This window comes from Benincasa hispida, chromosome 5, assembly GCF_009727055.1.
Source record: "Benincasa hispida cultivar B227 chromosome 5, ASM972705v1, whole genome shotgun sequence".
NCBI classification, from domain to species: domain Eukaryota; kingdom Viridiplantae; phylum Streptophyta; class Magnoliopsida; order Cucurbitales; family Cucurbitaceae; genus Benincasa; species Benincasa hispida.
The window spans coordinates 6,341,989-6,359,442 of record NC_052353.1 but is presented as its reverse complement, the minus strand read 5'-3'; the positions used below and the strand labels follow the sequence as shown (position 1 = coordinate 6,359,442).

The window sequence follows — 17,454 nt, the reverse complement described above, 5'->3', positions numbered from 1 at the left end:
CTATGCGACCCTTGTGCCTAACACCTTGCGCTCAATGACTTACACACACACTCACGCCTCATCTCGTACACAACTGAGCGCCTTTACTCGTGCAATACCTTGCTCAACTAGCCCAACACATCCCTTGCACGCAACTTAGCCCTTCGCATGTGCGTTCATCAGTGCCTCTACCTGGCTGTTCAAGCTACTTGCTTGCTCATCCCATGACATTGCTTGCTTGTCCAATGCAAAATCCATGTTTAATTTCAAATTTAATTTACTTATTTTTCTAGACATTATTTCAAAAAGTTTCCTTCTACAAACTTGTTTAGAAATGTCTTTTGCTTACCTTAGAATTTGAGCTTTAAACTCCCTTTGGTCTGTCCGAAAATTGCCAATATTGACCTCTGGCCCATATTCACTTGAGAGCCTGACCTTTTTAAGGAAAACTTTGATTTCAACTCGAATTCTTAATAATTTCTTCCTGGAAGCCCAATGACATCAATTACACTCATTAGTGGTTCGAATAGCTATGGAAACACTCTTTCAACATGAGAGAATTGCCCAAATCAAGTTCTTGAAGTGAGCTTATCCTTTTATACTTGAAGCTGCATGGCCATAATCAAGCTTAAGCTACCACCTATCCCATTGACTCAAACTTAAACCTTATAATCTCAATAGCTAGCCACTTCAATCGGTGATTAAGCTAAAAGCTTCACCTAATTACAAACGTATGACCCCTCATCCCTTACGAGCGCATAGCTTCACTTGGACACATGTTCCAACTAAGTAGCGCCTGCCTTAGCGCATCTTGCATCTGTCGCCTAGTCTCAAGATCATTGCATGGCCCTACTTCACACACATCTTCGCTTGGCCATCACACACTATCGCACGCGCAAGCTGCATCGCCTATGACATCCATATCCATGTGTGCACGTCCATGCCTAACTAACCTCAATGCAAAACTTGGCTAGCACATAGACTCACCTTGTCATTTATGGCCAACTTCCTTCCATCATGCGCGCCCTTGCCTCTACCATCATCGCGTAGCCAACGCCTAACGCCAACACTTAGACTCACGCTCATCAAATGTCCAACTAACCTCGAGATGAGCTTAACCATTGCAAACCCTTGCTCAATGCATATCATACTTCGACCAACACTTAGCCGCCTATTCCTTGCCTTACGCTCATCATGCGCTCGTCTAACCTCTATGAAACATGGCTGCTGCATACAAGGAAACACCCTTCAATGCATCATGGCCTTCATCGCATGGCTTCTAACTCACGGACATATCTAGCTTGCACATTTAGCCAAATTTTTCCTTACTAAGTGTCATCAATACCTTACTACGTGAGAGCTACAATCTCAACACTCAGAACATTTTCCTCCTTTTTCACTCATTCTCAAGCTTCTTCCGTACATCATGATATTAACTTACATTTAATCTTACTTAACATACTTGAATAGGAAAATAGGGTTCAGGGTTTACACTCCTATTAGCATTTTTACACCTTTGACCACAAATAGGTTATTGATCTTTTCTCCAACTAAGACCATCTTAGAGTCTTTGATAACTTCAAAGGTTCCTCCATTTTCTTTGTATTCACACTCAATAGCATCTAGCATTTACAAAGTGATCAAGTTTCTCTTGAGAAGTGGCATATGTCTAACATTCCTTAGGAATTTCGCAGTCCCATCTTTTAGCTTCAATGACACTATTCTAATCCCAATAATTTTACAAGCTTGGTTGTTTCTCATATAGACCATTTCTTCATCAATCTCCTTGTAGATGTTCAACCAAGGTCTAATATGAGTCATATGGTAGGTGCATGCGGAATCCAAGACCTAGTCATGTTTTCCAAGGGATTGATATGATTGGTTTTATCTTGTGTTGAGGCTAAAGCATCAGAATACACATAGAATCCTTCTACAATGGACGCTTCAGGCTGTTTCCACTTAGCTTCCTTTTTTTCTTAATTTTTCCTTTTAAGAATGAAGCAATCCTTGATTAAGTGACCCTTCTTCTTGTAATATTTTCATTTTAGCTTTTGTTTAGACTAATTTTTCTCATAGGTGTTGTTTTCCATCTTTCCGGTGGTTAAGTTTAGAATTCCCTCTCACAAAAAACCCCTCTCTAGTGAACTACTCTTTCTTAATTGTTTGATGCTTAATTTCCTTAGTTCTTAAGGTTGCGATGATGGTATCAGTAGTTATGAATTCTCTTCCATATTTAGGTGCATTCTTCACTTCTTTGTAGGTTTCCAGTAGGGAATTTAATAGGACATAGACTTCATTGTCATCACCCAGTTTCTCTCCTAAATTTTTAAATTCAGGGACAATCTTCTTGAATTCATCAAGATTGTCAATGAGTGATTTTGTTGAGTCCATCTTGAATGTGAAGAACTTCTCCTTTTGGTACATCTTGTTTGAAAGGTCTTTTGTAGCAAATAGATCTTCCAATAGCATTTTGTGAGCTACGTCTTGATATAAAATTTACCTTAATACACTGTCACTAAGATATAAAACTGACATACCATAGGCTGCCAGCTCCATGTCTTCTCTTTCTTGTGATGTGATTGTTGTTAAAAATGTTTATGGATTTAAAAGGGCCTTATGTGCCTTATGCTGACTGAGTATGGTTTTAATTTTGGCTTTTCATAAGCCAAAATCACCATTTCCATCGAATTTTTCAATACCAAACCTTTCTATTGCCATGAATGAACAGGAAATTGAATCTTGATTCTCCAAGAACTGCTTTCCTGATAGTCAAATGCTCTTATACCAATTTGTTGAACTTGTTTAACAGATTGTATATGAAGCCTAAGAAGTAACTCTATCCAAGATGTTGAGAGGATTCGGTACCAAGTGTGGCTGAGAGGGAGACACTTGATAAGACACTTCATCTTTTCAAATTAATCAATATGATTTTGAACAAAGGGTAGAAATGAAAAATCACTCTCAATTTCTTTACTCTCTCTCCTTTCGAACAATTTCTCTTTGATTTTGAAACTCTCTAGTGGCGATCTAATTTTGCAAAAGGTAATCAACACATCCACGATTCTAAGAAGAAGGAGAAAAAGAAGAACACAAAGATGTAGGTGGTTTGACAAACAAAGACCTACATCCACGGGAAGGAAAAATTCACTTTGAAGCCTATTTACAGATGAGTTTTCTTTTTACAGATTTCTTATTCTCCAACTCTTTTAGTTTGAATGAATCTCCTTTTAAATGTAAAGAAGAATTTATGGATTGAGTTAGTGATTTTTAAAAAAAAAATGTCGTTGGAAGCAATTTCTTCAATTCTAAATAAGGATTTAAATTGATAACACTTATGAAAGTCTAGAATTTAAATTAATACAATTATTTAGTTTAGCTTTAAATTGATATGACCCAAAGTCTATGAAGCACAAACACAGTATACAGCTACACGATACGGATATGATTGGATATGGCGATTTGTCAATTTCTAAAAAAAAATTAAGATATGAATACGTTTAAGGATGCGTCATTTTATATATATATTATTTTAATATATATTTCTAAAAAACGAGGATACTGATATGTTGAAAATATATTTTTTTTAATAGAAATCTAGGATATAGATAAATTTAGCATACAAGTTAATAATAATAGCACAAAATAGAATACAAACACTGAAATACAATACAAAAAAAAATAACATCTAAGATGTTGAAGTATAATAGTTAATAAAATGCAATAGAAAAGTGACTCATATGACAAAGAAGAAGAAGAAGATTAGAGGGAGAAGTATGAACATAAACGAAGAATTTCTTCATTGAATTGTTGAAGATATCCAAATGGTTTATATTTTGGTGGACTTTGTAGGGAATCAAATGTGAAGATGGAGACTAGATGATTCTAGTCTAGGGTTTGGTCCGTTATTTTTTTTTTCTTTTAGTTTTGAACTCGAGTAGTGAGCTTTTTAAATAGGTTGCCTAGTTTTATATTGAAAAATATTAGATGAATTACTTGTCTTTTTTCTTTAAAAAAAGTACGCGCAGAAATAGATACGTCAAATCGCGTGTTAAATATGTATCTGAGAAGTATCTGGAAGTATCGATATCCGATATGTGTCTGATACAGATTCTTTGTCTCACATGAAATATCTGGAAGTATCGATGTCCGATACGTGTTTGATACGGATTCTTTATCTCACATGAAGTATCTATGTGCTTTATAGGTCAAAGTTTAGGGTTATGAATTTGATGTTTTTCAAAAAAAAAAAAAAAAAAAAGAACAAAACAAAAATAAAAATCTATTACTTTCGATCTATTCAATATTAAAATAAAATGACAACAAATTGACTTATAAAAAATTGCTTCTATCCATACATGTGTGAATTTGTAGAATTTAAATTCGTTTCCAAAATTGAACTTTATATATTTATTTTCTACTAATAACTTCGAAAAGTTTGATTCCACTTAGGTGAAGAAATGTCGGTGTAAATTAAAAGATGAGGGTGTTCATTATATATATTATATATACATTCTTAAAGTAAGATACAACTTGAACCTTTAACTTTGTTAAAGAAAACACAAATGAATGATTAATTGCTTCACTCTTTTAAAAGCACACCAACAGCATAACTCATTCTCACGAAATTAGATCATGGCTTCAAATCTAAGTTGCCTAACCAATACAAATCTATTATATATTTTCTTATAATTTCGAATCATCTCGTTTGATAACTATTTTATCTTTTATTTTTATTTTTAAAAATTAAGTCTATGACACTACTTCTACTTCCAAATTTCTTCCCTTTGTTATTTACTTTTCACTGATGGTTTAAAAAATCAAGTCAAATTTTAAAAATTAAAAAAAGTAAAATTTTAAAAAGTAATTTTTGTTTTTGAAATTTTGCTAAAAATTCAACAATTGTACTTAAGAAATATGCAAATTGTTGTAAAAAATGTGAATGAAGTAGGCATAATTTTCAAAAACAAAAACAAAAAACAAAATAGTTATCAAATGAGACCTTAATTTTTTTTTTTAAATGGTTAATATTTTATCATAATCTCTACCATAATGTTCAATATCTAACTATTGATGTCTTGAGTCTTAACTAAATTTCAAAATAAAAAATAAGTAAAAAAGAAAAAAATCAAAACTATTTGGTTAGATTTTTTTTTCAAAGGTATTTTATTTTTATTAAATTGCACCTCTTACACAAAGTTGGAAACCCAACACAGTAAATGAAAAAAATATCATTTGAGTTGTATCTCTCATTATCGGTTAGAATATCTTAAATTTGTTAATTGGTGCTTTGGAAGAAGTAAAGATTATTCTGAACGATTCTCCCTCTACCTCATGAATATAGTTAATATTAAGTTAATAAATCACGTAAATCTATATGTTGATTTTATCGTTTATGTTTTCTATTTATTTTTTTAATATTGATTTGTAACAAAAACACATTTGCCACAGCACGAGCCTTCTTTTACATGGTTGCCCCAAATCAACATTGCAAGTTTATAGAATATCTATATTTGTACTTTTTTTTTTCTTTAATAGTTAAAGATAAGTACAAACATATTGTCATACGTGATTTGGATCTGACTAAATAAGTCAAAAAATATCAAATAAGATTTAATCCTAGCTAATTTGGATTAAAAAAAAAACTCATATCTTAATCTTAGAAGATTAAGATAAATCCTATATCAAATCTCTTATAAATACATCATCATAGCTTCATATGAGGTAATTAAACTTTTGACTTCTTTTCTCTTTTACAGTACACTATCTCTAACTGGACATTGGAGTCATTGTTCTAATTTGTTTTGTCTCTTTTCTACAAATTACAAATTTACCATTGTTATCGCATTCATATTTTGTCATCAAACACATATATTATCTAAAAATCGATCAATGCCTTTTTTTTCTTTCTTTAAAATTTAGCGTTCATCTAAAAGGCTAATTATTAGCCTTAAGAAATGCTTGAGGTTGAAGAAGAGAATTTTTGCATAGGTCGAAAAGCACGATTCTAAATGTGATCTTGCTTTTTCTTTTTAGATGTAGACCCAAATTTGTAAGAGTCCTATAAATAAATTTGATAGAAAAAGAAAGATAATGAGAATAAAGAATAATATATAAAGCACAAAGCATCCAAAGTATAGGAGACATGATGGTAACATATCTATCTATAAATACAAACCAAGCAAGGCCTCGGGTAACTAAGATATCCAAACCTTTTTCTTCGAGAAATTAATCAAATCAAGTGAGGAGATCAAGCTGGGTTGGAATATAAATGGTACATGACTCTTCATTTAAAGTTACATCCTTTCAATTTCATGAGTTGAATCCTTTCATGAACATATATCTCTTTTCAAAACTATTCAAATATCCAAGATCTAGTTTATAAATACGTCTCTTCTTCAAATCTTTTTTCATATTCATTTTTCTCGCATGAAACTTTATCCCTTTTATATGGTCGATGAAGTTCGATTTATATATAAGAAAGATAATTTGTTCTATTCTAGGGAACTATTACTCTCTTAAAACTCAAGCACTAGTGGAATGTGAAGGGTGAAGATTCGTGTATATTGTCTAAAGGTTATAATGGTATAGGAATCAACCGAAATTTAAGGGTATTAATTTGGGTAGAAAGCTAGATCGTTGCATCGGGAGATCGAAGAAGAAGATGAACAGGAAAGAAATTTTACGAGATTTTCTATACACAAACGTGAAGAGAAGGAATTGGGCGGAAGTGATAAAGAAATGTGGAGAAGAAATAGAAGCTTTGTCTATGATGCTGACACAATCAAAGGACACGACGTTGCATTTGGCTGCGTATGACAATAATATAGAAGTTGTTGAAACGTTAGTGCGACTGATTTGTAGCTCTCAAAGAGAGGAAATTTTTAAGAGTAAAAATGAGAGAGAGAACACTCCTCTCCACGTGGCGGCGATTATGGGATGTGCTAGAATGTGCCACGTCATTGGTTCGGTCAATCGGAAGCTAGTCGATGAGAGGAACATAGACGGTGAAACGCCGCTGTTCTTGGCGGCGCTGTATGGCCACACCAAGGCGTTTTATTGCCTTTACGACTTTTGTAAAATGGATCTCAATCGAGCCCGGACCAATTGCAGAAGGAAAAATGGAGACACCATTATTCATCGTGCTCTTAAAAACGAGCGATTTGGTTAGTTCTTCTTTCTTTTCTTTTAAGAGCATCCTGCCACTTAAGTTACGTTCATGTTAGCTTGTTCTTTTTCTTTTAAACATACTTTTAATAAAAACTATTTAAAATAAAATCTTTTCATGTATTTGACAACTCTTTTTAAAAAATATTTTTGCTCATTGTTTGAGGTGGTGAAGGTTGTCACTGGAGTTGGATAATTTCAAATAATTTTAAATAGTGGTCCCCAAAGTTAGTTCTTTTTTTCTCTTTTCTTTCTTTTTTTGATCAAAAAATGAAAATATGTTACATTTACGGTCTGTTTGGATTAATTTAGGAAAAAAAAATATTCATTTAAACACTTTTGACAAAAAAAAGAAACTATTACAACAAAAACACTCGTGTTTGGTAACTTTTTCTCAAGAATGTTTTATAAAATAATGGTCGTCGAAGTTGGTGACTACAATTGGTCTGTGATGGTGGCGGAAGTTGGAGTTTACTAGTAGCGACCAACAACAACATAGTACAAGTGATATAGATAATTTTTAGGGCTTTTTGATAATTTTAGTCATTATATAAATTAGGGAGAGATTTGATTAACCATCAAACACTTGTCATTTTTTTAAAACTCGAATTTTGAAGTGTTTACCCCAAACAAATTATTTTCAAAACTGTTTTGAATGGCTACTGAACATTTGAATTTTTTTACTTATTTTTTAAGTTAAACACTCGAAAAGATATTTCAAACACACTCTAAATCCAAAATTTATATACGCAAAATCATATATAAAAAATGAGTATCGAATAGATAGAAGGTTGAGTTTGGGTTAAATGTTTGAGGTGACAGATATGGCATTTCAATTAATTAACATGAACAATGAGGCTGCTACCTGGGTAGATACAGAAGGCTACACCCCTCTCCATGTTCTTGCAACTAAGCCATCTGCCTTCAAAAGTGGAGCCAACATCGGCCTATTGCAACACATCGTCTATCATTGTGAGCAAATACTTTTGAAAATTTTCATTTATTACGTATTGTGACAAAACTGTTCTTCAAGACATTCTTAAATTTTTCATACTTCCTCTGTTTATTATATATATACTCTTTCATCTTTACGTGACAAAACTGTTATGCTCAGACAACCGAGTGTGGGTTAAAGTACCTATATTATGTTATTTTTCATATAGAAAATGGAGAATTGTTCAATTCATTTTTCTTTTTCTTTTATTTTTAATTCGAACTCATAGTATTCTTTTTTTCTTTTTTTCTTTTTTTTTTTTTAAAAAAAAAAGGTATTTCTGTGGATGAACTAAAGCCTGGATCAGCAGCAGCTTGTCACCAAGCAAAAAAACCAACCAAATCAACGAGAGTTGCTTCTTTTTTTCCAGAAAACTACGCCACTTGCATTGCTCTTCTTACAAATTTGTGGGACGGATTTTTAATGAGTTCGTAATCCATACCTATTAATTACAAATATATAAAACTTAGATTAAACTCTCCAAAACTATGAATAATGGAATTATCATTTATACATTGTGTTATATTTGCAATTTTTTAAAACTGTAGCTAATGGTAGCAACCTCCTCGAATGATTTCAGTAATCACTTCTAAACCAGCATGGAAGAAGAAGAAGAAGAAGGAAGAAGTGAATCCGTGCGATTACAATAATGAAGCTAAGGGCCCAGATCTCGAGAAAGATGCTAACGAAGAAATTATCAGAATCCATGAACCAGACATTCCCTTAGATACTCATCTTCTCAAAAGATCTGGTTGTCATGAATCAGGTATAAAACAAGCTAGATAAAACCATTAAGAATAACAATAATATATAATAAGTATGGTATTTATGTATTCGTTGTTGATTATTGCAGACACGAAGCCCCCAAGTTCCATTTTCCCACAAAATTATGATACGTGTATCAACTTTTTGCAAATTTTTTTCTCAGCCATCATGATCATTCTGGGATTTGGTAATCAATTAAAAAGATCAGTGTAATATTGAAATAAGTTAGTATTGATTGATTAATTAATTAATTAATATGTGTTTTTGTTAGGATCTGCTAAAATTAGAAAGCTACGAGAGAAGAAACAAAAGAACAGATGGTCAGTTCAAGTGATGGAGAAACTTCTGGAATTGGCTCCACCAGATAAATATGGACAAAATGGGGATACTCCCATGATATTAAATGTACAATCTGACGAAACGCTTCCTTATATTGTTCGAGGAGATTCAATTGGCTTCAATGAAGAGGGAACAGATGATCTAACTAAGCCAGACAACAAACCCAAACCTAATAACGTCCCAGGTAATTAATTATTTTTATATAGAAAAAATAAACTACATGTTTGTGTGATTTTGAAATAATTGAAATTACTTTTGTTATTTTCAAAATCGTCTTATAAATAATCTTAATCATTTTAAAATCACTTTTCCAAACACGATAAAAGTGATAAAAGTAACATGGTAAAAATGACTCTTAACCATTTCAAAATTACTCTTCTAAACATGTTTGACTATATATATATATAATCTCGAGTACTATCCCAACGAAATATTACCCTTCAATAAATTTTTGTGCTACTTGGGCACATCAAACTCAAAAATATTAAAGACGAGAAGAAGCTTAGGGTGCGTTTGGGGTCCCTATTAAGGAGGGATAAAAGTGAAGTACGTTCATAAAAATCAGTTTCTTGCAAGCTTTTGAATTCTACTAAAATCATGTGCAATTTCTAATTAACTTTTAACTTTTAATTTTATTCTTTAAAATTAAGATTTATTTCATATGTTTATTTCTTTCCCACCTAATTAAATCTACATTTTCCAATCTTAAAACAATTACACCATATTCAAGTTTCATGTTTAAATTTATCAAAAACCAATTTACTTTATTTCATAGCCATAAACATAGTTGTTAATAATTATTTTAAAAGCTTATAACAATCTCAAATGAAGTCTTAATTGAGTTAAAAAAAATGTGTGCACCCGAAGATGATGCATGCAAGTATTTCTTATTCAACTAAAGGGTCGTATCGGTTATGAATAGGATTAATATGTAGACAAGAACGAAAGGGAAAAAAAGAACGTTTTGAGAGTACACATGATACATGAACTAAAATAACTAAAATAGAATATTATTTGAAAATTTCGTTTGTTTAAAGTGTATATAACATGAGAAATTTGAATTGAAAAATGATTGAGGACAGAAAATAAAGTGCATAATATTGCAAAAGAGACGCCGATGTTATTAGCAGCAAAGAACGGGGTGGTTGAGATGGTGAGAAGATTGTTCGAACATTTTCCACTGGCGATTCGTGATAGTGATCCAGACAAGAAGAATGTGGTTCTTTTGGCTGCAGAGTATCGGCAACCAGATGTATACAAGTTTTTACTTAAGAAAAGGAATCATCTTGAACCCTTGTTTCGAGCCGTGGATAAGAACGGTGACAGTGCCTTGCATCTCGCCGCTCGCCTCAAAGCTCATAAGACTTGGCGCATCAAAGGAGCCGCTTTGCAAATGCAGTGGGAAGTTAAGTGGTATCGGGTAATTAACCAATAACCTTTTTATCCTATGAGTTTTATATTCACTTTTAATTATAATGTCTATTAATTAACGAAAAATTTTACATTATAATTATTTTTAAACTAGAAAGTTAACATCAAAGATCGGAGATTGAAATTATAAAATATGAAGATTTAAGGACCAAATGAAAATCAGACTTAAAACTTATGAACCAATTTTGTTTTCCTTGAATTTATTATTAAATATGTATGATGGGATGATTAACAGTACGTGAGGGATTCAGTGGAACCCCATTTCTTCGCGCAATACAACAACAAGGGAATAGTTGCAAAAAGCATTTTCCACACCACCCACAACGAGCTAGGGAAAAAGGGTGGGGAGTGGCTAACCAGCACCTCCGAGTCATGCTCTTTGCTTGCTGCCCTGGTTTTGACGGTAGCCTATGCTTCAGCCACCACCGTCCCTGGCGGCAATGGGGATGACGGGACTCCGCCATTCAGACAGGAGACTGGATTTTTTATCTTCTCTCTAGCTTCTCTCATCGCTCTTTGCCTTTCCACAACTTCAGTGATCATGTTCCTATCAATTTTGACCTCGAGATTTGATGAAAAAGACTTCGGCTCGAAGTTGCCTGGGAGATTGTTCATTGGCCTTTCCTCACTTTTCTTATCCATCGTCGCGATGTTGGTTTCGTTTTGTGCTGGCCACTACTTTCTGCTCAGCTATCGCCTTCCAAAAGTGGCGGTTTTAATCTATATTGCAACTTCTCTCCCCGTTGCATTATTCTTTGTTATGGTGCAACTTCCTCTTTTCTCTGATTTGCTCTTTGTCATTCTTAGTAAGACTCCTAAAAGGAGCAATGACGTCATCTTAATGGATGACTCAACCCTACGCGAGGTGGAGAATCCAAAGAATGAGGAGGGAGATAAGAAAAAAACCAATTACCTAAAAGGAGACAAGGTCCTTTAATCCTCGAACCCGACTCCTCTCCCGCTTCCATTTTACTTTTTTGTTTCCTTAAATACATATATAGACATGTTATGTTTGAATCATTTGTGGTTATGGATGATAATATTTGAATTTAAAGTTTTGTTCTTCAATGACTAGATTGTCAGAATAATGTGATATATTGGAACCATACTTTGAACTCTTATATGTGTATAATTAGATGATTTTATATGATCATTTTCTTTTATGCTTTTTTGTTAGAGGATTGAACATTTTCTCTTTGAATGATTGAGATTTTTATAAAGAAATTATTAACCATTTAAGTGAGATTTTTTGGTTTGTGAATTAAAAATTGGAAATTTATTTTGGAAAGAAAAAAATCAAATAAAGAATAGTTTTACCACACTACTACAAAATTTGATATAGACTATGGTCATATGACTGTGATTTATAGGATTAGATTATGGGTTTGCAACTATTATAAAAGAATATAGACAACAAGAGATAGTAGAGAGAATGAGGCAAAAACTCGATAATAGTACCATTGCTTCCGACAATATTTAAAGGTAGATAGAGTACCACATGGCAGGCACGGATAAGGATAGAATAACAGAAAAGAAATAAAGGGAACGAAAAATCAAAATAGAAAAGATTATGAAAATAAAGGTAAAAATAAAGAAAAGAACAGTAAAAAAAAAATTAATTCATTCTATCATCCCCTCGCAAGTGAAGTAAGGGCTGAGGCCACAGTGAGCTTGATTCTTAGGCTGTTAAAGCGAGGAGAAGGGAGAGCTTTGGCAATTTTATTAGCAAGCTGATCATCAGAAGGGACAAACTTAACACAGAGTTGTCCTCGGGCAACCTTTTCACGAATGAAGCGATGATCGATCTCAATGTGTTTTTGTGATTATGAAGCACCAGATTAGCAGCCAAGAAGGTGTTGGGTTTTATGTCCTAAAACTCGTGGTATGTAAACAATGAAACTTATTCTGAAAATTCAATAAAGGTGTTATTGAATAGATCTATTGCTTGAATAGAAATCCAATAAACCTAAAAGTCCCTTGACTATTGGATGAGTACTTGAACTTTATGTGGAGACATAAAAGTGGATCAAGTTCGAGTAAATAGTCAAAATGATCTATAGTATACGGATAAGGTTGTGTACCTTATTCTGGTAACACTATTAAATGCGGTCCACTGTGTAGTTGTTACAAGGAGTTTTAAAGTGCTACAAATGAAGTGATCCTAATTCGTTCATATTAGACATGAGAAGTGCGGGTCTCCTTGTTCAAAAGAGTTTGTATAAGATCGGACCACGAAATGAGGCATTCTTACTTTATAACGTTGTTTACTGTTTAAAACTGACTATTTGAAAGCGATGACTTAGGCAACTTGACCTTAATCCTGAGCTAACTATGAACTCCTGTTTATTCGGGATTGCCCTTAGATTTGCATAGGTGAGGGTTGGCTCAACAGCGCAGCTCAATAAGACTCCCATTTCAGGGATAAGACCGGATATATAGCTGGGGACATAGGGTGCAAGAGGGAATTCACTCCTACCTGTTTTAGGGATAATAGAGAGGTTGTTCCCTTAAGTGTTGTTTAGGGCTTGAACAAGGGATCTCGCCCTCTCATTTGAGAGGGATTCGGTTTTGTTGATTGGATCACAAAAAAAATTGATCATTAAGGGATCAGTGGGGACTTAAGGAACAATAGGTAATTTCGGGGGTAAAATAGAGATTTGACCCAGCCGTTATTACGAACAATCTGTGAAGGGTTAACTTACTAATCATGGTTATATCGAGTGGACATAATATATCTATAGTGAGGAGAGTTCAACTATGGGCTTTAATGGAGTGACTCATTAGTTAATGAATAGGGGTTAGATCGTCTAATGAGTTTAGTCGATTAATCTCAGATCGTTGGAGCCCATGATCTATAGGTCCACAAGGTCCTCCTACTAGCTCAGAAATGGATTAGCTCTAGAGTAGTATGATAAGTTAATTTGAAAAGTTCAAATTAGAATCAAACAGAATTGGAGAGAATATATTTAAATATGATTTAAATATATGAAGATGAATTTGTGTAAAAATTAATTTAATATTTTAGAATTATTTAAATAATTATTTATTAATTTTATTAGAAAATTAATTTATGAAATTAATTTGTAAATTTAATAAATTTTGATTTTAGAAATAAAATATTATTTTAAAATCAAAATGAATTTTGGAAATAGAAAATTACCCAAAATTGAAAAATGGGTTTTTTTCATGTTCATCTTCAAAGTAGCTCAATAGAAACCCACCTCTTCCTTCATTAAACTCCAAGCATGAGTTGTATCCCATGCAGCAAATCTCTTTGCATGATAGTCTATAATATATTGAAGAGACTGGAGTAAAGTGAAGGTGATGAACCGATTGATTTTTTCCTAAAAAAATCGGATGAAGAAGGTATTCTTCATTTTGGGTTGTTGCAGTGAGCTATCTCCAAATTTCCTTTGATTCCAGCTTATTTTGTGTCCACAACTCAATTTAGAGCACCAAAAGGATAGTAGGGAAGATCTTGTGGTGGTCTACACAAAGATTTGGAGAATTTAGCAGCTGGAAATAGAGATTTTAATGGTTCAACCAAGGTATGTTCTTGAAACCCATTCAACTCTGTTTTAGCATGTTTCTGTTTATGCCAAAATTAATGAATTAGAGTGCTTATGGATCCTGAACACTTTCGTTACGTGCTGGTGTCGATCCAACAGAAGGTGGCACTCACATTGTCACAGAGCAGCAAAAAGGGGAGGAAGATTACATAAGCCAGTTTCAGATAAAAGAGACTGAATTCATAAAAACTCAACAGCGACATTCGACAATCCCCTATATTCTGCTTCAGTGCTTGAACAAAAGATAACACGCTATTTAGAAGAACTGAAAAGGATCAAACTTGTGCTAAAAAAAACGGAAAAACCACTTGTACTACGTCTGTGATCTGGGCAACTAACACAATCTGTTGGGGTTGATGCCCTAAAGTCTCATGTCCTATAGTTTGTAAATAGTTTGTACGAACACTTGTGATGTATAATATATGATATTTTACTTCGCTTCTTGATTTTGCTCAGTTGAATGTTTTATTTGCTTTACCACAAACCAATAAACCTAAAATTCCTAGTTATCTTTATGTATCTTAAGCATGTATGTGGTGACTACTTGAACATGTTTATTTCATAGAAAAAAGTTGTTTATGAGCGAACTTAAAAAGATGACTTAGACTAATATCAGTAGCCAGATTGTCTAGGTTAATGAACCACTATGTAGAACATTTAGTGGAAGGTAATTAGGGCATATGATGCTTCATTTAAACCTTTCACATTTCTTCTATATAGTACACACCATGAGATCTACCCTCGGGCTCGTGGCACCCTAGAAGTGTCCCCTTAAAGGATGGTGTTTGAATAGGTCAATATCAAGGTGGATAGAGAGAGTGTTCATAGTAAGTGTATCCCACAGTCTCCTTCGTTGGATTGAATAAAGTTTCTGTGCATCGCCTCGAGGCACCCTGGGAGTGTCCCCCTATAGGATGGCAGTTTTGAGCATTTCTTTATTTGATCTCCTAAAAGAGGATAAGGTTACTTAGTCTCTTGTCCTAATCTACTTCTTCCCTATAGTGGGCTTATTAGGGCGAGACTATGGCGCCGAAAGTGGGGGGTCAAATTTATGCAAAATTGTTAAAGGTTAACAATTCTGGACCAAATAAATGGTGGTTGTTAAGTTAAGTTCAATTGGTTGATTCTGCCTAATGGTTGAGAAGGTCTCATCTTAGTGAAAAGGCATTTAATCACCCTACCGATGACGTTTGTCCTACCTCACTGGGGCATCATTGCAAAATAGAAGTCTTTAACACTTAGGGTACTTGGAAACTGTTTTGCAAAATTAATTGGTTAAAATGTGGTTTAGAAAAATCTTATAAAGTTTGTTCATTTTTTCAGCAACAAGTTTTTTGAAAATGGCCACAGCCACTTAGCATTGCTTAGCATCGAGAAACTAACTGGCAACAATTTTTCAACATGGAAACACATTATCACGACTATTTTAATCATCAAGGATCTCATGTTTGCTCTTACGAAGGCCTGTCCTCCTATTCCAACTCTGAATGCCACTTGAAATGTTTGGGAGGCATACGAGCGATGGACACGGGCAAATGAGAAGGCCCGATTGTATATCTTGGCAAGTCTTAATCACGTCTTGGCCAAGAAGCATGAGCCCCTGGTCTAAGTGCGTGAGATCATGGAGTCCCTGTGGTGAATGTTTGGACAACCGTCTGAACAGCTCAAGCATGAGGCTCTTAAGTATATATTCAACTCCAAAATGGAAGAAGGCACCTCTGTTTGTGAACATGTGTTTAACATGATGGTCCACTTCAATGTGGCGGAGTGGAATGAGTCTACTATCGATAAAGGCAGTCAGGTTAGCATAATCCTGTATTCTTTGCCGGAGAGCTTTCTGCACTTTGTTAGTAATGTGATTTTTAACAAAGTGAAATACACCCTTACAACTCTCCTCAACGAGTTGCAGATATTCCAATCTTTACTGAAAATTAAGGAGAGGAAGAAGACTGAGTTAAATGTTTCTTCATCTTTAAGGACGTTTCATAGAGGTTCGACCTCAGGAACGAAGTTTGTACCTTCTACTTCTAACTTTGTAAAGATGAAGAAGAAGAAGGGTGGTAAGGGAAAAGGGAAGGCAATTGCTAACCCACCACCTATCACCCCAAAAAGGCGTCCACCGTCGGTTGAAAAAGGAAAATGTTTCCATTGCAATCAAGATGAACACTGTAAGAGGAACTGTCCTAGCTGGCTGAAGTAAAGGAAGGTCGCTCAGGCTAAGGCCAAGACAGATAATGGTAAATATGATTTACTTGTACTTGAAACATATTTGGTAGAGAATGATGATTCTGCCTGGATAATTGGATCGGGCGCCACTAATCACGTTTGTTCTTCTATTCAAGGGATTAGATCCTGGCGACAACTAAAGGCTGGTGAGATGACGATGTGAGTATGCACCAGGCACGTCGTCTCAGCTGTAGCAGCAAGAAGGATCTAGTTATCTTTACAGAATAGGTTTCTAGTTTTACATGATGTATATATTGTTCTAGAACTTAAGAGGAATCTTATTTCTGTAAAGTGCTTGCTGCAATGTAAATACACTCTTTCTTTTAATGTGGATAAACCATTTATTCATAAAGATGCTGTTAATATTTGTACAACGTATCTGGAAAGTAACTTGTATGTGCTAAGACCGTTAGTCATAAGTTCCCTCCATAACACAAAAGTTTTTTAAAATTGTCGTTACTCAATTTAAACGTCAACGAATTTCTCTAAAAGAAAATGTCCAACTTTGGCACCTTCGATTAGGGCACATCAATCTCAATGGGATTGAGAGATTGGTGCAGAAGGGACTTCTAAGTGAATTAGAATAAAATATTTTACCGGTTTACGAATCTTGCCTTGTGAGTAAGATGACTAAAAAATCTTTTATTGGAAAAGGTTTTCGAGCCAAAGAGCCTTTTGAGTTAGTACATTCTGACCTTTGTGGTCCTATGAACGTGCGAGCCCGAGGTGGTTATGAGTATTTTATCAGTTTTATTGATGATTACTTTAGGTATGGGTATGTTTATCTTATGCAACGAAAGTCTGAATCCTTTGAAAAGTTCAAAGAGTTCAAGGCTGAAGTTGAAAATGCATTGGATAGACGGATTAAAATACTTCGATCGGATCGAGGTGGAGAATTTTGGACTCATTATTCCAAGACTATTTGATAAAACATGGAATTTTTTCTCAACTCTCAACGTCGAGTAAACCTTAGTAAAATGGTGTAGC

The 17,454-nt window shown here is 34.0% G+C and overlaps 1 protein-coding gene across 5 annotated transcripts; it reads left to right on the top strand.

Moving 5' to 3' along the window:
• The first annotated feature begins 6,173 nt into the window (after positions 1-6,173).
• On the top strand, positions 6,174-11,787 carry LOC120077568. 5 transcript variants are annotated; one of them, XM_039031498.1, is made up of 9 exons: positions 6,174-6,250; positions 6,480-7,142; positions 7,966-8,115; positions 8,412-8,564; positions 8,718-8,903; positions 8,991-9,089; positions 9,174-9,425; positions 10,324-10,661; positions 10,908-11,787. In XM_039031498.1, the coding sequence occupies exons 2-9, from the start codon at positions 6,641-6,643 to the stop codon at positions 11,607-11,609; spliced, it is 2,382 nt and encodes a 793-aa protein (XP_038887426.1). In that variant the 5' UTR covers positions 6,174-6,250; positions 6,480-6,640; the 3' UTR covers positions 11,610-11,787. The 5 variants fall into 5 exon arrangements, with proteins under 5 accessions (XP_038887426.1, XP_038887429.1, XP_038887430.1 ...); XM_039031500.1 differs by having other exon boundaries at positions 6,186-6,250; positions 6,568-7,142; XM_039031501.1 differs by lacking the exon at positions 8,412-8,564.
• The last annotated feature ends 5,667 nt before the right edge of the window (positions 11,788-17,454 follow it).

Excerpts from the sequence above, each read along its gene's own strand:
- LOC120077568 (XM_039031498.1), top strand. The coding sequence starts at position 6,641 with ATGAACAGGAAAGAAATTTTACGAGATTTTCTATACACAAACGTGAAG. Across the intron at positions 8,116-8,411 it reads GCAACACATCGTCTATCATT|GTATTTCTGTGGATGAACTA; the intron begins GTGAGCAAATAC and ends TAAAAAAAAAAG. Across the intron at positions 8,904-8,990 it reads ATCTGGTTGTCATGAATCAG|ACACGAAGCCCCCAAGTTCC; the intron begins GTATAAAACAAG and ends TGATTATTGCAG.